Source organism: Myotis daubentonii, chromosome 2 (genome assembly GCF_963259705.1).
Source record: "Myotis daubentonii chromosome 2, mMyoDau2.1, whole genome shotgun sequence".
Classification (NCBI taxonomy): domain Eukaryota; kingdom Metazoa; phylum Chordata; class Mammalia; order Chiroptera; family Vespertilionidae; genus Myotis; species Myotis daubentonii.
Genome location: NC_081841.1, coordinates 137,903,009 through 137,924,054, shown reverse-complemented (window position 1 = coordinate 137,924,054; position 21,046 = coordinate 137,903,009). Strand labels below are relative to the sequence as shown.

The following is a 21,046-nucleotide window of genomic DNA, read 5'->3' as shown; positions in this document are numbered from 1 at the left end:
TTTTAACACTTGGCCATTTGTTTGGGATTTGTCAGAATGTATGTTTGGAGCACATATTGTAAATATTTCTCAAATATTATAAAATTAGAAATTATTGTAGTCTTATTTTCTCAAATAATTCATTAAATGTACCCATTTAACATTTAAAGGCATACTTTGCACTTTAAAATGAATTACTTTTTATTTATTAATTGAGCAGATGTTTGAATCTTACTGTGTTAGAGTGCAAATATAATAAAACACTTTTATCTCCAAGGAACTCACAATAGGAGGGAAGCATGCAAACATTTGCACCAGAGAAATAAAGTACAAACCACTTTGGCAGCATAACGGAGGTGGCTACTGTTTGGGCAAGGAGATGAGCCAAGCCTTCCTAGGCAGGCCCTTGAACATTCATGAAGAGTCAGTAGCAGTTCAGCTGATGCAAGAAACAGTAGATTTGATGAAAGTTTAGGAGGAGGATGGGTCAGGACTTGGTGATTTACTAGATATGGTAGTCTGTAGCGATTGAGGGGAAGGTCAGTTTCTAGCTTGGCTTACTGGCTTAATTGGTTTACTGACTCTTCCTGATACAAAGAATGCAGGAGGTGACTGTTTAGAGAGAAAAGTTTCATTCAGTTTTCAAACATACTAATTTTGGGGTAATTGAGACATTTCCTTAGAAGTACCTAACAGAAAATTGAACATAAGGAACTGAAACTAAAGTTCACAAAGTGTACTGAAGATATAAAGGGTGTCCCAAAATTCACGCAAGAAGTAATTTTGATAGAAAACACAGGTTTATAATTAAAAATTGTAAATTTTTTATTGATTCATAAAGTATACAGTATAGGGTTATGTATGGAACAGCATATCGGGTAAATGGCCTCCACGGCTTTGCTGGCACATACGCACTCTTTTGTTATTGCCTGAGCAGCCGCATTTTCGAAGAAGAATGGTCCGATGATGCCTCCAGCCCCAAATCCGCACCAAACAGTGACACGGTGTGGATGCATTTGTTTCTCAACAATCACTCGTGGATTTTCTGAACCCCAAATGCGACAATTTTGTCGATTAACCAAGCCATCAAGATGAAAATGAGCCTCATCGAAATTCAGCCACATTTATGCAAAACGGCCATGGAAAATTTCAACAAAAGAGTGCGTATGTGCCAGCAAAGCCGTGGAAGCCATTTACCCGATATGCTATTCCATACATAACCCTATACTGTATACTTTATGAATCAATAAAAAATTTATAATTTTTAATTATAAACCTGTGTTTTCTATCAAAATTACTTCTTGCGGGAATTTTGGGACACCCTTTACATACATATTAGGGAGTTATGTGCATAGTAAAAACTAATGGTAGATATAAAATAAACTTGGAAAACTAAATAAAATGAATGCCAAAGAGGACGAGGTGGAGGTTAGAAAATATTAGTATTTGAGGCCCTCGCTGGTGTTGCTCAGTGATTAGAGTGTCAAGGGTTCGATTCCTGGTCAAGGCAAGTACCTGGGTTTTGAGTTGGATTCCGCCCCCAAGTGGAGGCTTGTGGGGGAGGTGACTAGTCCATGTGTCTCTCCCACATTGATGTTTCTCTCTCCTCCCCCTCTTTCCCCCCTTCCACTCTCTCTGAAAAGCAATAGGAAAATATCCTCTGGTGAGGATTAAAAAAGAAAATATTAGTATTTGAGTAACAAATTATAAAATAATTTAGAGGAGGTGACTAATGTAATGGCTAGACAGTTGTTTCTCAATCAGAAATAAAAGAGTACTTATTAAAAATAAAGATTTCTATTTTCCATGTAGACTTGAATCTAGAGATCTTCGGGGTTGGGGGAGGTTGTTAGAAGTAAGTTGGTCCTTATGTGTACTGAAGTTTGAGAACTGGTGCAGTAGGAAGAGAGTCAAGATAGGACACTATTGATGATGGAAGAGTAGGAAGGCATTTCAGAAACTCCTGGGCTTGGTTGGTTAAGTCATGTTATAAAAAGGCCAAGATGTAGATGATGCTGTCTTGAACATTTCTTAATTTCTTAGGCCAGAGGAGAGGAGAAAAGACTGGGATATATTTGTTTTTCTTATTATAAAAGAATGCTTGCACATCCAGAAAAATAAAACATACAATATTGCATCTACCCAGACAAAACCAATATTTATACCCCTTAATATATGTTCTCTTTTACTGGACATAAAAATATAGACATGTAGTAATACAGATTTTACATAAAATGGGGATAATGTGAACATGCTGGAACCTGCCTTATTTTACTTAATTTATTATCTATATATAGAAAAGGCTAAGTGTCTGTCCATCCCACTGGTAGCTATGACACGCACTGATCACCAGGGGCCAGACGCTCAATGTAGGATCTGCCATGAAACACACTGGCCATTTAAAAATAAATGGCACCACGGACCTGGCACCAACAAACCAACACTCAACTTCCCCCAATTGGGACACAGGCCCCACCACCACCCCAGAGCTACACCCCACCAAATCACAGCCAACACTGCCAAGACCCCATGGCACAAAATATGGCCCACAGCCCAGCCCAGCCCGGAAACAGTTGCTGTGGGCATCAGGTAATGATGTCACGTAGCAACACCTGGCTTTCTCTCCTTAGAGACTAGCATCCTTGGAATTTTTTTTATCCCAGGAACCCGACTTGCTTTATAGCCAGATGCAAACATTTTACAGTTTAACCAAATGTTTGTGAAACGTTTTCCCATGCCTCATCTCATTTGATCCTCACAGAAGTCCTGGATTAGGTAGATAGGAGACTCGGTAGAATCCTATTTTCTAATCCTATTTCATTAGCAAGATGTGAATAGTGATATGAAAGTATTTCTTCTAATTAATTTCCTTTCAATGTGCATGAATTCGTGCACTGGGACACTAGTCTTCCCATGTTATATGACATTTTATAACATTTAAAAAAACTTAATTGTCATGAGTGACCACTATCATGAATTTAATCTGTATCTGTCATTTTTCCTACGTGTGTGCATACACATACATAGGTGTGTCGGAGTTGTGTTTGTAATTTTTTTTTAATCACAAGTAGAGAGCACACTATTTACACTGTTCTGTAACTTGTCTTTTCTATTAATATTTTGTGGACATGCTGTCATATCAATATGTATTGATATAACTATTTCCAACAGCTGGGTAATAATATGAATATATTATAATTTATTTTAATTGATGGACTTATAGATTATTTTTGATGTTTTATCTTATTTTGTTTTAATATTCTTTCACATATATCTTTGTGAAGTTTTGTAAGTATATATGTAGGATAAGATGTGAAATTGCAGGATCAAAGGATAGGTGTAACTTATTCAGAGTGTCCTATACTGTTTTCTGTACCTTTTATAGTTGTTTCTTTAATTGCTTTCATTTGTTATCTTTTATATTTTGTGATATTTCTTAAAACTTCTTTGGTGTTCCAGTGTTTTAAACAATGTGTGTTCTGCTTTTTGCTGTTTCTAAAGGATTTCATGTTATTGTTTTTATATCCTGTGTCTTTCCTGAGCTCTGGCAGCTCACTTTTGACTTGTTTCCCTTGTCTGTCTGTACTTTCTTGTCTCGGATCTGCTTTTTAAAAAAATGACTTAGGCTCACTTTCATTTCTTTGACTATAGAGCAACACAATTAGTATTTTCCTGTTTAGGACTCTTGTTTATTCACCCAGAATATGTCACAGAGCAAAAAAACAAACTTTAAATGAAAAGTTTATTATTTTAATACAGAAGTGTCCTCAGGAAAAATATTGTATTTTTGCTCCTCTTATGAAATCTGTCTAAAACTGCATACACTCTAATCATATAAGATAGTGAAGAAATGCTGCTGTTACTCTTTCTCCCCATCTGTCTTGGCATCATTTCCAAAGTGATTGTTTTTTCTTTACCAGAGTGCAAGTCATTTAATCTCATGTTAGGTCCACTTTTATGGACCATTGCATAGATATTCTCTGATAGATTTTTTTTCTTTGTGAGATGTTTTACTTATGTTTAAGATATACACAGTGAAAGGAGTAGGGTTCATAATTGTGTTTTTTTAATGAGTGAAGAAAAGTGTAGATGTGAAATTAAATTTAGTTTCTTTTTTATTAATATAAATTCTGAGGTATTATCCTGAAAATAAATAATGTGAATTTTGGGTGGCATGATTATATTTGTCTGGATTTTTTTTTCTTTTTTTAGTATATTCCTTCTTATATTGGTTTTATTTATTTTTTAAATTTTTCTTTAAAGGTCTGTATTGGATTCTATTTTGTTTTGAAAAGAGTGTTCTATCTAGGTTTGCTACTCAGGAATATTGTAGGTAGAGTGAACTGGGGTAGCTAGAGATGTCAGATCTGGGATGTTGTCTGAGAGTACCACAGGCCTCCCCACAAGCTCATTGGAACTCTTTCTTCTGCCCTGGGGTGGGCGTGGCATGTCGCACCTTCAGGTGAGCAGCTCATGTAGATAATTGGTCAGTTTTTTTCCCCTCCAATGATTTAGTGTTTAATCTTTGCTCATATTGCCTCTTGTCAGCAGCTGCAAAGGTTATTGCTTTTTCCCATCTCTTTTTCCAACTCCACCCTTTCAGGAGTCAGAGAAAGTAAAGATGTTTTGTGTGCCTCTCCCGTCTGCCCTTCCTCATTGTTTTTAAAAGGCTGCCATTACCATCTCAGGAATGCATGACAATTTATTCAGTTACTCCCTTTTTTCTGGTATCTTGAGTGCTGCTTATTTTCTCTACGATAAAGTGTGATGAACAGCTTTTCAAACCTTTATGCCCGGTTGATAGAGTTTGAAGATTTGGATTTGAGTCCTCACTCTACTGCTTGCTGTGTGGCTTGGATGAATTATTAATTTCCACTTGCCTGTTTTTCTCATTATAAAATTGGAATACTACTCATTCAGTCCTAAGGATTAAATGAGATATTAACTTAATAATCTCAGCAAAGCACTTGGTGCTTTATAAACTTTAGTTAGAATCATAGATGCTCCAGAATCATCGTTTCCTTTGCTGATTCCCAGATGTAGAATTGTTGTGTCATAGGGTAGGAATATTTTCAGGGTTTTGATATGCATTTCAAAATTGCCCTCCAGAAAGGTGGTGTCAGTTTACTTGGGAGCTGAATTTGAGAGTTTTCTGAAACCCTTGTGTTGACCTCTATATTACATCTTTTATGTGAAGTTTGAGGCAAGTCCATTGGCCTAAGGGCTTCTGGCAGTTGAAGAGAGCTCTGGGGGTGTGGAGGGGAGTGAGTTGGACTGGGATAAATAAAAGGATTATTTTCTTGTTTTGGCCACATAAGTCTTTATATTTGCACCTTGTTTTGATAATTTTGGTCCTCTTGTTCATTTTGCCCCATAAATATTTTAATTTTTATTTTACCTATGTTTTATAATTTCCAAAGTGCCTCCTATAAGTTATTTTTCATTTGATTCCCATAATAAACTTTCTGGGTAAGTGAGGTAATATATATATTGAGGAAACAGACCCAGAGATACTGCAATTTACCTAAAGGAAACAAAGCTAATGAGAGGTACAACAGGAACACAAATGGTACTTTTCTGAATCCTGGTGTTGTTATGCCCAGATTTCAAGATCCCCAAAAGACCACCACCAGGGAGCCAGCCGAGTCCGATGCAAAAGCAAAGAGTCTTTATTCAAACTCGGGTTTGGCTCCCAGCCTCTTTACCGATGCAGCGGCGAGAGAGAGCTAGCCTCGTGGGAAGCGGGGTTTAATAGGGGGGGTTGGAGTAAGGGGAGGAGAGATGACTGTGGGCCCTGCTGATTGGCCAGGTGCAAGTTGGGGTCTTGTTATACAGGATGTGGTTGTGTCTATGGCGCGCACGTCCCTTGATTGTCGTTGGTTAGTTTAAAGAGCAGAGGCTTGGGCTTCTGGGAAGAAGCTCCTTGCTGAGCACAGGGCTGATGGCTGCTGCCTAAATATGGAGGATCCGGAGTAAGATGGAGGGCATAGCCCTCACCCTTTCAGTGTATCTCTCTTTATCATGTGTTTTGGGGACCTCTGTTTCCTTTCTTGCAGTCCTACTTCAGTTCCAGTCATTGATCAAATTTTATTGTTAGACCACTAGGATTTATCTTAGTTCAGAATAGTATGTAATCATAGTTCTTTGTCTGACAATTAGAATCTAGTAATCTCTAAAGCAGTGGTTCTCAACCTTCTGGCCCTTTAAATACAGTTCCTCATGTTGTGACCCAACCATAAAATTATTTTCGTTGATACTTCCTAACTGTAATGTTGCTACTGTTATGAATCGTAATGTAAATATCTGATATGCAGAATGGTCTTAGGCGACCCCTGTGAAGGTCATTCGACTGCCAAAGGGGTCGCGACCCACAGGTTGAGAACTGCTGCAAAGGAAGGTGGATGTGTGGGGGTACACACACACTTCAGCTTTATGTCTATAGTACAAGAATATAAAATTAGAACTCTGCTAAAATTTAGTGTTTTTTGCAGTTCTAATGGGACTAGATTGAAGTCTGGTTTTTCATATAAGTCTCTTTATAATAAAATTAATATTAATAACTGAATGTCTTTAAAATTTCTACGAGGTTATTCTTTTTTTTTCCAGTCCTCATCTCAGGATATGGTCATTGATTTTTTTTTAGAGAGCAGGAGGAAAGTAGAGAGACAGAAACATCCCCAACTGGGGATCGAACCCAAAACCTGAGTGTGTGCCCTGACTGGGAATTGAACCCAAAACCTTTTGGTGTATGGAATATGTGCCAACTAAATGAGCCACCTGGCCAGGGCAGTTAGGTAATTTTTATAAGACAAGTTTGATTGAAACTAATTAACCATTAAATCTTTATTGACTCAAATTTTTTAGTTATTTAGTGATTTAGCATTCACTTCTCATTCCCACCCTTTACTATAATAAAACATTTTCCTGGCTGTTCTCCCCTGTATCCATAGCATCTAATGCAAGTAAATGTTGAATGACCAAGTTACTGTGGTCAGATGTTGATATTGAGTGATTAATGCTGAGTTGATTTAAGCTCTCAAAGGTATTTTATTAAAGCATTGATTAAAAAGTTAAGACTTAATTTTAGATTGTCTCCCAAGGGCTTTGTATCTGTGTGCACACATGTGCATGCATGTGTTTTAACCCTTTGAGTGCTAACGAATATCCTAGGAACTATGCTAAAATTGCCAAGGCATTTTTGCTGATTTTATAGCAGTTTAGGAAAAAAATTATGAATCGCAAGTAAATTTAGTTACATATTCAAAAACTTAAGGAAACCTTTACTACATCGACATATTTAGCAATATCATCATCACTAATAAAAGCAGACTTAGAACTGGACGCCATTTCGCAGCTTTGATAGCGCTCCCGGGACTTTCGGCGAAAGACAGGAGGAGTGCGATCGCGCTCCCCGGCACTCTAGGGGTTAAGTACTATTCATCATTGAATTTGGATGTTTTTTTGAACTCTAGTCATTGGTATGCTGTTAAGATTACTATATAAAGAATTTGTTTTTGTTTATTTGATTTTAATTTGATATGTACAGATTTCACATTTTTATTTGTATATTATCAAACTTATCTGCTCAAGAAGTAAGAATGTCTCTAGAGCATTCACAGTTGCTATGAGGATAGAGAGACTTTTAGGAGACAAGAAGGCTGTAATCTTTTTGTGATATTCTCTATTTTAGATTTTAAAAGGTTTTTCAAATACTTATTGAGGCTTTCAAATATTTTTATTTGCAATAAAAAGGGCAGCGAGATTGAATGATAAACTACTTTATAATAACCTTGAACATGCCGAAACCGGTTTGGCTCAGTGGATAGCGCGTCGGCCTGCAGACTGAAAGGTCCCAGGTTCGATTCCGGTCAAGGGCATGTACCTGGGTTGCGGGCACATCCCTAGTAGGAGATGTGCAGGAGGCAGCTGATCGATGTTTCTCTCTCATCGATGTTTCTAACTCTCTATCTCCCTTCCTCTCTGTAAAAAATCAATAAAATATATATTTAAAAAAAAATAACCTTGAACATAAAAATAAAATTTTTGTAATAATGTGGTATCATATTAAGGTACTGATATTAACATGTCTTTCAACTATTCTTGTTGGAATTGCTAAGTAAAAATTTCATGGCTCAGAATTTTTGTTTATGTTTTTACTCAAAAACTATTTTAGAAGTTATTTTAGGGAAAAATGCTTGCCTGAGTCACTAAAGTTAATAAATTGTTTTCTTTTAATATGTGTTCTTTAGGTATTTTATGGATTAACTCTTCATTCATCACATACAGCAGCAATATAGTTATGGCAACCTTCCAGACTTTCAGAAACAGTCACATGAAGACTAGAGCATCTGTCAGAAAAGTAAGTTCTCTATATTACATTACTTTTAGTGATAGTTTAGTGAAAATGTTGATTTTTTTTGTTAAGCAGCTGTGATATTCTTGTTTCAATTACTCATTGAAATTAGTAACATTGAAATACTGCAAAGATTGAAATATATGATAGTAGTGATAGGAAATCAAGAAGATAATGAACCTTATTTCCTAAAGATCACAGTGCCTCCCCATTTCTTCTCAGCAGATAGTTTTCTATCATCTTTTTAGCAATATAAGTATCAGTTGTAAATTTTCTTATAGATCTTTAGCTCTACCCCAAAGTATTATCGTCCGTCCATCCATCCATCCATCCATCCATCCATCCATCCATCCATCCATCTCTCCATCCATCCATCCATCCATCCATCCATCCATCCATCCATCCTTCCATCCTTCCTTTCCCTTGGGCTAGAAGGACTGGAGGCATGTGGCATTTTGGTGGCTAATTTGCCCTGTGGCGCCACTTCTCTGCCCTTGCCTCTCTCTCTTTTCAAGGAACCTGTACCACCAGGGGGTGTACTTCTTATGTCCACTTTGCCAGAGGTATTGCTGTCCAGATGTGCTGGAGGGCTTCCACCTTCCTGCCTTTAAGGACATGGAGGATGTAGCAGCCACTTTCTTCTCTCATTGGTGCTTTCTCCCCATTCATTCATTCATTCATTCATTCATTCATTCTGGAAATATAAATTTGAATGTTTTTTATAGGTCAGGTCCTACACTAGGTATTAGATAATCAGTAGTGAGCACATTTCTACTTTCTGTAAACTGTAGTGTATTATACTCTTCTCATATTATATGCAACAGGACCCATAGCTTTAAGCGAATAATTAAATTATACAGATTGCTTTATATTAATAATTAGAACTAAGAAATATGCATACAAAATATAGTAATGAGCTGCTGACCTTGTTTTTTAAGCATAATACTACATACCTGTTTGACTCAAATTTACTAATATGAGGAATTAGGCCATAGCTGAAATTTCATACTATTATTATTTTTTTTAATTTTGTTTTATTGCTTAAAGTATTACAAAGAGTATTACATATGTCTCTTTTTTTTTGCCCCTTGACATTCCCCTGGCCTCCCCTACCCCCCAGTGTCTTGTGTCCATTGGTTATGCTTATATGCATGCATACAAGTCCTTCGGTTGATCTCTTACCCCCCTCACGCCCCCCAACCCTCCCCAGCCTTCCTGCTGTAGTTTGACAGTCTGTTGGATGCTGCTCTACCTCTGTATCTATTTTTGCTCATCAGTTTATAATGGCCTTTATTATCCATAAATGAGTGAGATCATGTGGTAGTTTTATTTTCATTGACTGGCTTATTTCACTTAGCATAATGCTCTCCAGTTGCATCCATGCTGTTGCAAATGGTAAGAATTCCTTCTTTTTTACAGCAGCATAGTATTCCATTGTGTAGATGTACCACAGTTTTCTAATCCATTCATCTGCTGATGGGCACTTAAGCTGCCTCCAGATCTTTGCAGTGGTAAATTGTGCTGCTATGAACATAGGGATGCATATATCCTTTCTGTTTGGTGTTTCTGGTTTCTTGGGATATATTCCTAGAAGTGGGATCACTGGGTCAAATGGGAGTTCCATTTTTAACTTTTTGAGGAAACTCCATACTGTCTTCCATAGTGGCTGAACCAGGCTGCATTCCCACCAGCAGTGCATGAGTGTTCCCTTTTCTCCGCATCCTCTCCAGCACTTGTCCTTTGTAGATTTGTTGATGATAGCCATTCTGACAGGTGTGAGATGATACCTCATTGTTGTTTTGATTCGCATCTCTCAGATGATTAGTGACTTGGAGCATGTTTTCATATGTCTCTTGGCTTTCTGAATGTCCTCTTTTGAAAAGTGTCTATTTAGGTCCTTTGCCCATTTTTTGATTGGATTGTTTATCTTCCTTTTGTTAAGTTGTATGAGTTCCCTATGAATGTTGGAGATTAAACCCTTATCGGGGAAAACATTGGCAAATATGTTCTCCCATGCAGTGGGCTTTCTTGTTGTTTTGTTGATGGTTTCTTTTGCTGTGCAGAAGCTTTTTATTTTGCTGTCGTCCCATTTGTTTATTTTCTCTTTAGTTTCCAATGTCCTAGGAGATGTATCAGTGAAGAAATTGCTTCGGCATATGTCTGAGATTTTGTTGCCTCTGGATTCCTCTAGTATTTTTATGGTTTCTCGTCTTACATTTAAGTCCTTTATCCATTTTGAGTTTATTTTTGTGTATGGTGTAAGTTGGTGGTCTAGTTTCATTTTCCTGCATGTATCTGTCCAATTTTCCCAACACCATTTATTGAAGAGACTGTCTTGACTCCATTGCATGTTCTTGCCTCCTTTGTCAAATATTAATTGAGCATATTGGTTCAGGTTGATTTCTGGGTTCTCTATTCTATTCCATTGATCTATATGTCTGTTTTTGTGCCAGTACCAGGTAGTTTTGAGAACCATGGCTTTGTAATACAGCTTGATATCAGGTATTGAGATCCCACCTACTTTGTTCTTCTTTCTCAGGATCGCTGCAGCTATTCAGGGATGTTTTTATTCCAGATGAATTTTTGGAGAGTTTATTCTAAGTCTGTGAAATACGTCGTTGGTATTTTAATGGGAAGTGCATTGAATTTATAGATTGCTTTGGGTAGTATGGACATTTTAATGATGTTATTCTACCAATCGAAAAACATGGTATGTTCTTCCATCTGTTTATATCTTCCTCTATCTCTTTTTTCAATGTCCTGTAGTTTTCTGAGTAGAGGTCTTTTAACCTCTTTAGTTAAGTTTATTCCTAGGTATCTTAATTTTTTTGGTGTGATGGTAAATGGGACTACTTTTTTAGTCTCTCTTTCTGTAAGTTCATTATTGGTGTATAGAAATGCCATAGATTTCTTGGCATTAATTTTGTATCCTGCTACATTGCCAAATTCATTTATTAAGTCTAATAGTTTTTTGATGGATTCTTTAGGATTTTTTATGTACAATATCATGTCACCTGCAAATAAGGACAATTTGGATGCCTTTTATTTCTTCTTCTTGTCTAATCGCAATGGCTAATACTTCCAGTACTATGTCGAACAGGAGTGGTGAGAGTGAGCACCCCTGTCTTGTTCCTGTTCTTAGGGGAAATGGTTTTAGTTTTTGCCCATTGAATATGATGTTGGCTGTGGGTTTGTCATATATGACTTTTATTATGTTGAGGTATGATCCTTCTATTCCCACTTTGCTGAGAGTTTTTATCAAACATGGTGTTGGATTTTGTCAAATGCTTTTTCTGCATCAATTGATATGACTATGTGGTTTTTATCTCTCAATTTTTTTATGTGATGTATTACGTTTACTGATTTGCGGATATTGTACCATCCTTGCATCCCTGGGATAAATCCTACTTGGTCGTGGTGTATGATCTTTCTGATGTACTGCTGGATCCGATTTGCTAGGTTTTTGTTGAGGATTTTGGCATCTATGTTCATGAGGGATATTGGCCAGTAATTCTCTTTCATTGTGTTGTCTTTACCTGGTTTTGGTATTAGGGTGATGCTGGTTTCATAGAATGAGCTTGGAAGTGTTCCTTCCTCTTGAATTTTTTGGAATAGTCTGAGGAGGATAGGTTTTAGGTCTTCCTTGAATGTTTGGTAAAACTCCCCTGTGAAGCCATCTGGTCCTGGGCTTTTGTTTGCTGGAAGCTTTTTGATTACTGCTTCAATTTCTTCCATAGTTATTGGCCTATTGAGATTTTTAGATTCTTCCTCATTGAGTTTTGGAATGTTGTATTTTTCTAGGAATATGTCCATTTCCTCCAGGTTGTCTAGTTTGTTGGAGTAGGGCTGTCCATAGTATTTTTTAACAATCCTTTGTATTTCTGTGGGGTCTGTTGTTACTTATCCTCTTTCATTTCTGATTTTGTTTATTTGGGTCCTCTCTCTTTGTTTCTTGGTGAGCCTGGCTAGAGGTTCATCAATCTTGTTTATCCTTTCAAAGAACCAGCTCTTGGTTTGTTGATCTTTTGTATTGTTTTTTTGGTCTCTATGTCGTTTATCTCCACTCTGATCTTTATTATTTCCTTCCTTCTGCTTACACTGGGCTTTTCTTGTTGCTCTCTTTCTAACTCTTTGAGTTGTAAGGTTAGGTAATTTATTATCATTGTTTCTTTTTTTTTACAGTAGGCTTGTAGAGCTATGAACTTCCCTCTCAAGACTGCTTTCGCTGTGTCCCAAAGGTTTTGGATTGTTGTGTTTTCATTGTCGTTTGTTGCCATGAGGTTTTTATTTCTTCTTCGATCTCTCTGGTAACCCAGTCATTGTTTAATAGCATGCTATTTAGTCTCCATGTGTTTGATTTTTTTGGATTGTTTTTATTGTTGATTTCTAGTTTTATGCCATTGTGATCTGAGAAGATGCTTGATACGATTTCTATTTTCTTGAATTTGAAGAGACTTTGCCTGTGACCCAATATATGGTCTATCTTTGAAAATGAGCCATGTGCACTTGAGAAGAATGTATATTCTGTGGCTTTGGGGTGAAATGTTCTGAAGATGACAATTCCATCTGATCTATTGAGTCATTTAGGATTGATGTTTCTTAGCTGATTTTTTGTTTAGAGGATTTGTCCAGTGGTGATAGTGGGGTATTAAAGTCCCCTACTATGGTTGTATTGCTGTCAATCTCTCCCTTGATCTCCTCCAGAAGTTTTTTTTATGTATTTGGGTGCTCCTATATTGGGTGCGTATATGTTTACCAGAGTTATTTCTTCTTGTTGGATTGCTCCCATTAGTATTATGAAGTGGCCTTCCTTATCTCATTTTATGTCCTTCACTTTGAGGTCTAATTTGCCAGATAAAAGTATTGCTATCCCAGCTTTTTTTTCATTTCCATTCACCTCAAAAACCTTTTCCCATCCCTTCACCATCTGTCTGTGTGCATCTTTTTTTCTGCGGTGGGTTTCCTGTAGACAGCAGATATATGGGTCATGTTTTATTATCCACTCAGTTACACTATGTCTTTTGATTGGGGCATTTAATCCATTTACATTTAAAGTTATTATTGATAGATACTTGTTTGTTGCCATTTTTATTCTTTACCTCTGTGTTCCTTCTTTGTTTCCTATTTTTTCTTTTTACAGCAGACCCTTTAGCATTTCTTGCATTGCTGGTTTGGTTGTAATAAACTCCCGTAGACCGTTTTTGTCTGTGAAGCTCCTGATTTGACCCTCAATTTTGATTGATAGCCTCGCTGGGTATAGTATTCTTGGATTCAGACCCTTCCTTTGCATGAGTTTGTATATTTCATTCCATTCCCTTCTTGCCTGATGTGTTTCTGTTGAGAAATCAGTCGCTAGTCTGATGTGGGATCCTTTTTAGGTAACTTTCTGTCTCTCTCTGGCCGCTTTTAAGATTCTTGCTTTGTCGTTGGTGTTTGCCAATTTAATTATAATGTGCCTTGGTGTCGGTCTTTTGGGGTTCATTTTGTTTGGGACTCTGTGAGCTTCTTGGATTTGTGTGAGTTTTTTCTTCCCTCTATCAGGGAAGTTTTCTGTCATTATTTCTTCAAACAGGTTTTCTATTCCTTGCTCAGTTTCCTCTCCTTCTGGTACCCCTATTATGCGGATGTTGTTTTGTTTTGTGTTGTCCCAAAGTTCTCTTAGGCTCTCCTCCTGCTTCTTAATTTTTTTTCTAGAAGCTGCTCTGTTTGGGTATTTTTTCCTAGCTTCTAGCTCACTGATGCGGTCCTCTGCTTCTTCTAGTCTACTGTTGATGCTTTCTATTGAGTTCTTTATAGCAGTGATGTCATTTTTCATTTCTTCTTGGTTCTTCTTCATTTCCTCTTGGTTCTTACACATATTATTGAATTTGTCTTCCATTCTTTTCATCCACCTTATGCCCATTTCTCTGAATTCTTTCTCTGACAGGTTGCTTGCCTCCATTGCCTCCATTTTGTTTACTCTCTCTTCTGGTGATGCCTGTTTTTCTTTCATATGCAGGCTGTTTCTTTGTCTCCCCATGATCCCTCTTCTCCAGGTATTTGGTTATGTAGTTCTCTCTCTGCCGCGTTGATTTAAAGGCTCAAAATACAACACAACAAGGCACAACGCACAAGGCAATGAACACAAATGTATTCACTTTACTAATAACTCCAAATAAAGTTGACCACCAGAGTAAAGAGAATTAGGTGATAAGGAAGAAAGAAGAAGAAAAAAAGAAAAAATAGAGAAAGAATAAAAAAAGAGTGCAAAAATGAGATTGGTAAAAGGGAAAAAAAAAGTAAGAGAGAAAAGAAAGAGAATGAAATAGAAGAGGGGAAGAAACTATTTATATGGGGAGAAAACTCCAATAGAACAGTCACTAATCCCAACAAATTCCAGCAATAGATACCTAGAGATGATTGCAAACTACAAACAGCTAATATCAAGTGAGGCGAGGGAAAACAGAAGCAAAAAATAACCAAAAAAACAACAACAAAAAGAGAAAAAGAAAAAACAAAAAAATCTCACAAACAAGCATAAGAAAACCCCCAATATTATCAACAATCAAGCAAACAACAACAAAACGACACAGAGAAAAAAAAATTTGTATAGTGAAGAAAGAGAAGAGAGAGGTGTATATGTACTTAGAGCACAGGGTTGGAAATTAGATATATAAGTAGGGTGAAATTTTAACGGGGCGTGAAAAGAAGGAATAGGGAAAATCTAAAGCAGGAATGGGGTAAGAGAAACGAAAACAAAAGGGGAAAAGTGAGGAAGAGAGTTTAGGCATAAAGGTAAAGTTGAGATAGAGTAAAATGATGCTAATGGAAAGATGAAAATAGAATGTAGAATACTAATCCCAAAATAAAATAAAGAGAAAATAAAATGACACTTTTTAAAAAAAGGTAAAATGGTAGTAGTAATAATACTGGTTAAAAGTAAAAATGTAGTAATTGAAAAGGTAAAATCAGGTGATGAAAAAGAAAAAAAATTTAGTTTCTTAAGTAAAAGGTGAAAAAAATAAAAATGTGCAGTAGTTAAGGTCCTTTACGTCCTCTACTCTTCTGTTTGGCATGCCTTAGTCCTGTCAGGTATTCAGGAGAGTGTTGAAGTTCCCTTCGATACACTGTTGCTCCGTATTGTAAACCACAGTCCTGATTTTTTTTTAAATATATTTTTTATTGATTAAGATATTACATCTGTGTCCTTATCCCCACGTTATCCCCTACCCCCCGCCCCCCGCTCATGTCCTCACCCCCCCCCCCCCGTTGTCCATGTCCATTGGTTATGCCTATGTGCTTGCATATAAGTCCTTTGGTTGATATCTCCCCCTTACCCCCACCTCCCCTACCTTCCCTCCAGGGCCCGACAGTCCAATCAATGCCTCTCCATCTCTGGATCAGTCCTTGTTCATCAGTTTATGTTGTTCATATATTCCACAAATGAGTGAGATCATATGGTATTTATCACATAAAGAATATCCTTCAGCATTTCATATAATCCTGGTTTCGTGGTGATGAACTCCTTTAGTTTTTCCTTATCTGTGAAGCTCTTTATCTGACGTTTAATTCTGAATGATAGCTTTGCTGGATAAAGTAATCTTGGTTGTAGGTTCTTGGCATTCATCACTTTGAATATTTCTTGCCACTCCCTTCTGGCCTGCATGGTTTCTGTTGAGAAATCAGCTGACAGTCATATGGGTACTCCCTTGTAGGTAACTAACTGTTTTTTCTCTTGCTGCTTTTAAGATTCTCTCTTTGTCTTTAGCCCTTGGCATTTTAATTATGATGTGTCTTGGCGTGGTCCTCTTTGGATTCCTTTTGTTTGGGGTTCTCTGCGCTTCCTGGACTTGTAAGTCTACTTCTTTCATCAGGTAGGGGAAGTTTTCTGTCATTATTTCTTCAAATAGGCTTTCAGTATCTTGCTGTCTCTCTTCTTCTGGCACCCCAATAATTCGGATGTTGGTATGCTTGAAGTTGTCCCAGAGGCTCCTCACACTATCTTCATATTTTTGGATTCTTTTTTCGTTTTGCTTTTCCAGATAGGTGTTTTTTGCTTCTTCGTATTTCAGATCTTTGACTTGATTCTTGGGATCCTCTCGTCTGCTGTTGGATCTCTGTATATTATTCTTTATTTCAGTCAGTGTATGTTTAATTTCTGATTGGTTCTTTTCCATTTTTTTGGCATTCTTATTAAGATCCTTGAAGGTCTCACTAAGTTCCGCGGAGGTTCGTAGCAGATTCTTGAGTAACCTTATAACTGTGGTTCTGAACTCTATGTCCTCCATTAGTTTGCTTTCCTCCATTTCTTTCATTTGTGACATGTTTCTTTGTCTTTGCATTTTTGGCTGACTGCGAGGAGCCACTGTCTGTGCTGGAGGCACCCTTATGTGTGTGGGTCCACCCAGCAGGGGCTACAGCAATATCAACATATTTCTCCTCTTTGTTTGGAAGTTTTGGAGCTCTCTGATTCACTGCAGTTAGCCTTCAAAAGCGCAGGTGCCTCTCTTGTGTCACTGAGCACAGCTTGGGAGGGGATGTAGTGGGGCGGGGTCTCAGAGAGTTCCCAGGGCGGGGCAAACAGCAATGGTGTCGTCAGCGACCCCGCGACTCCGTGAGTGCCGCGCGCCCCCACAGCCCTGCGAGCAGCTCTGTGAGAAAGTCACCTTTGCTTTCCGACCCGCTGCAAGATAGTCCAGTTTCTCCCTGTAGGAGCCTGGGACCCAGCGTCTTGCGGTAAATGAGTTCAGTGCGTTTGAGAGCTTGTCCCCTTCTGATTGAAAAAACTGTGCACCCAGGTGCAGCAGCCTTGTCCTCGCCCCGTACCTCTGTTCTTGGCGCCTCTCCCCTCCTACTTGGTCTCAATGCGCTTTTTTCTTTCCTTCTAGTTTTAGAACTACTACTCGATCAGCTTTCCCGTGGTTCTGGATGATAGTTGTTTTGTCTTATAGTTGTGGTTTTAATGTTGTTGTGGGGGGCAGCACGTACAGGTTTGTACCTTATGCCGCCATCTTGGTTCTCCGTAGTCCTGATTTTAAAGCAGGCAGTATTTCTTTGTTTCCCAGTCTGCCTTTATTTCTATTTACAGAAGAGTCAGTTCGTGAGTCAGCCCCTGGGTGGCAGTGTTTCTGGATTGACCTCAGAGGCTACAAGTCCTCTCTAGCCAGTATTTAGAGTTTGTTTTCCCTATTGCACTTAATACTGGTTTGGGAGAGTCGACTGCCCCAGAACTCGTTCCTTGGTCATTACTCCCGCTCTGATTCCCAGGTTCCACAAAAACAACTTTCCCCTGCAGTCTCTGTGAGTGACCCCAGCTGGGCGATCCTATGTATTGGGTTTAATAATCAAAAGCAAAAATTTAAGGAGGAAAAAAAAAAAAAGAGCCAGAGTGTGCAATTCTCCCAAAGTCTCTCCCGCACGTCCTCTCTCCCCTGGCTCTAAGTAGCCAGCACACTGGCAAAATCCGAGGTTGCCTTTTTTTCACCCAATCCAGCTATGGGTTGATTTTTAGAGTTCCCTTCTGCCAGCAGCCCTGCAGGACCCCTTCCACACTCACGGATCACGCTGGCCCCAAAGGCCACGGACTTTGTGTGGCGCAGACTTCCTCCGCATGCGTTCCTCTCTCCAACCTGAATTACAAACCGCACCTTTATCTAGGCGAAATCTGACCTTTCCGTGAGGAGGAGCAGGGCTCGTCTAAGTCCAAGTATTCGCGCTGCTTGAGATCCGGTGTTCCTAGGTTTGTAGCCGGACCCTGGGTGTCATGGTTGTAGGGTTTCTGGATGTATACGCTTCCGATATCAGCCACTCAAGATGGCGCGGTATACGCGGCTGAGCTGGCTGCTCCGGGAGAGATTTCAGCAGCAGTGGAGGCTGCCCAGTTAGGGGAGCCCAATCCGGCAGTCTCCAACAGTCCCCTGGAGTATAGCTATCGCTCACCCACAAATTTACACTCTCAGTATGTCCACACACTCTCCTTTCGTTCTCTCACTCTCACACTGTCTTGCAGTCTGCCTTCCCTTCAGCAGCCATCTTCTGAATCCCTCATCATACTATTATTTTAATATCTTTTGTTATTCAGCACATTACCCACATTAGGCACAAAATAAAAATTTGGTTTGAATTCATTTGAATACTTGGAAACTCTTTTAGATAAAAGTATGTGAATTCAAATGTTACATACTGTTTATGCATATACTTGTACCATTTTTGATGTCTTTCCTTGGTATGGCTGAATGACAAAACTTCCCTATTGGCTAGTGCGGAAATTGAAAGGTGTACTTGAATTCTCTAGATTTCATTTTACTTTTCATTGAAAGTAGAGATACATTAAATATTTATTAGTAGTCAAATATTATGAAGATCAGAAAGAGCTATACTTTCTACTCTGTTTTTTTAAACATGTAATTATGAAAAATTTCAAGCATATTGAGGAGTTAAAAGCATAGTATACCAACATATAAATCTGTATACCAAATACCAATACTCAACAGTTGTTAATGTTTTGTCTTATTTGGTGTATATATGTGTTTGTGTGTTTACTTTTTGGCAGAACTATTTGAAAGTTAAAGTCTTAATGTCTTTTCATTCCTGAACACTTGAGCATGCTTCTCCCAGGAATAACAGCATCTTCCCACATAATAATAATAATACATGATCACATCTAAGAAAATTAAATGTAATTCCCTTATATCTAATACTAGCCATACTCAGATTTCCTTTATTACCCTTAAAATATCTTTTATAATCCCTCCCTTAACTTCCATTTTGGATTCAGTGTAAGCTCCTAGGCCTTAAGTTGCATTTGATGGTTATGACTTATTTTCTTTTGGTCTGAAAGTTTTTCCTCTTTCTATTTAAATAATTAAAAAAAGTAAATATAACCTCAAGATTTTATTGTCTTCAGAATAAAACAAAAGCTGAAGCTTAGAACTGGATCAAGAGGTCTTTTCTTTCATTCTCCCAATTCAAAAATGCCTGTGTGTCTTAAGGTTAGCATTCTCTTAGATCTACAGTTGGACTCAATGCATTCAAGCCTCAGCAATTTGTAATTTGAGCCTTTTTCTGGAAAATTGGCTTCGTCTGTCCACCATAGCTACTCTGCTTCCTGTCGTAATGCTGCTTTCCCTGGGCATGCAGAGAATCCTTGTCCTTATTGTACTGTCTCTATGTGGGGTCTTGTACTATGGGATCTTATACTTCGTGTCTCTCTCTTCTATATTTCATATAGACTAGAATTTAGGTATAAAGGATTAATTAGATTCTAGTTAAACATTTTTGGCAAGAGTACATGATAGGGTGATTTGAGGACAGAATTTCAGGTTTTCCTATGATCAGCGATGCAAAAATTGATCAGTTGAGTAAGGTAGTAACTCTGTATACCTAGTATTTAAGCATAATACTACATACCTGTTTGACTCGAATTTAAAAGCTGTCCATTTTCTATTTTTTAGTTAGCAATAATCTATAGGCTGATATTTGGTTGTGTGCAAATATCTTGTCACCCCCCCCCCCCCAACAACCTTTCATCTAATATTTTTGGCATTTCTTAATGACCCTTTCCTGAACTTGCTATTTCCTAGAAGTTGCAAAATGGTAATTTTTCTAAATTTTCCTTTTTTTTTTACATTTATTAGCTAACATTTTTTTTCTTAAAGAAAAGCTTTCTGTCTTCTACCTTAGAAGAACTGTGATATCTCCTATAAAGGGAGGGTAAATGCCCTTTAATTACCAATTTTCAGATTCATGATTTAGTGGAATAGTCACTTCTAGTGGTGGCAAGTGAGTTTATTCCTCTTACTCATTCATTTGTTTATTTGTATTACTCTGGACTCATAGATTTTTTAAAAAAGTCTACATTTTCCAAACCTTTATTTATTTATAGTCTCTTATTCATTCACTCATTTATTTGTTTCAAGTTCTTAAACTATCCCAAACTTGGCCTCTGGGAGCCCCTGCAAGCTGGTCTCTATGTCCTTTTGTCCTAGGCTCATAATTCTTTGATTGCTTCCTTGTTTGTACTGCAACAGATTGATCCCAGTTTCACCTTCCACTTTCTCTTTCTCAGACCTGTAATTGGCTATTCCTCTAAAGAACTCTGAATAATATTCAGAAACCAAAATCTGGGAACTAGTAGTAGGAATGTTTATTGCTTCTTCAAGTGTCATGAGTTTATATTGATAGTACATGTTCAGATTTCACATTTTAATTTTTCCTAGTTCATGTTAGTATCTTAGCCTGTAAACCTCCACTCATTAATGAGAACAGAATCATTTAAAATTTTGAATATTTTCAAGCCCACAGAAAAGTCGGGGGAAGAAAAATACAGTGAGCCCCACATATATTTTTCACTTACATTTACCCTGTTAATGTTTTACCATAATCATTCTATCTTTGTACACACACACACACACACACACACACATGCACTTTTTTTTTTAATCCTCACTCTAGAATATTTTTCCATTGATTTTTTGGCAGAGTGGAAGAGAGAGGGAAAGACAGAGAGAAACACATCAATTGGTTGCCTACTGCATGAGCCCCAATCAGGGCCTGGGCTGGGGAGGAGCCTGTAACCAAGGTATGTGCCCTTGACCAGAATCAAACATGGGACCTTTTGGTTCACAGGCCAACACTCTGTCCACTGAGCCAAATTGCTTAGGACCATATGCACTTCCTTTTTGCTCATACATACAGATAGATCCAGGGAAAATCTCAGAGACTGAAAAATCTCCC

General features: G+C 37.9%; 1 protein-coding gene across 7 annotated transcripts in view; it reads left to right on the top strand.

The window, feature by feature from the left end:
- Positions 1–21,046, top strand: part of AKAP11 (A-kinase anchoring protein 11) — a 72,535-nt gene that overhangs the window by 6,795 nt on the left and 44,694 nt on the right. For all 7 annotated transcript variants that reach the window (XM_059684716.1, XM_059684719.1, XM_059684715.1 and 4 more), the window contains one exon: positions 8,229–8,338. In XM_059684716.1, the coding sequence (XP_059540699.1) occupies positions 8,279–8,338 (60 nt within the window). In that variant the 5' untranslated portion in view covers positions 8,229–8,278. The remainder of the gene's footprint in view (positions 1–8,228; positions 8,339–21,046) is intronic.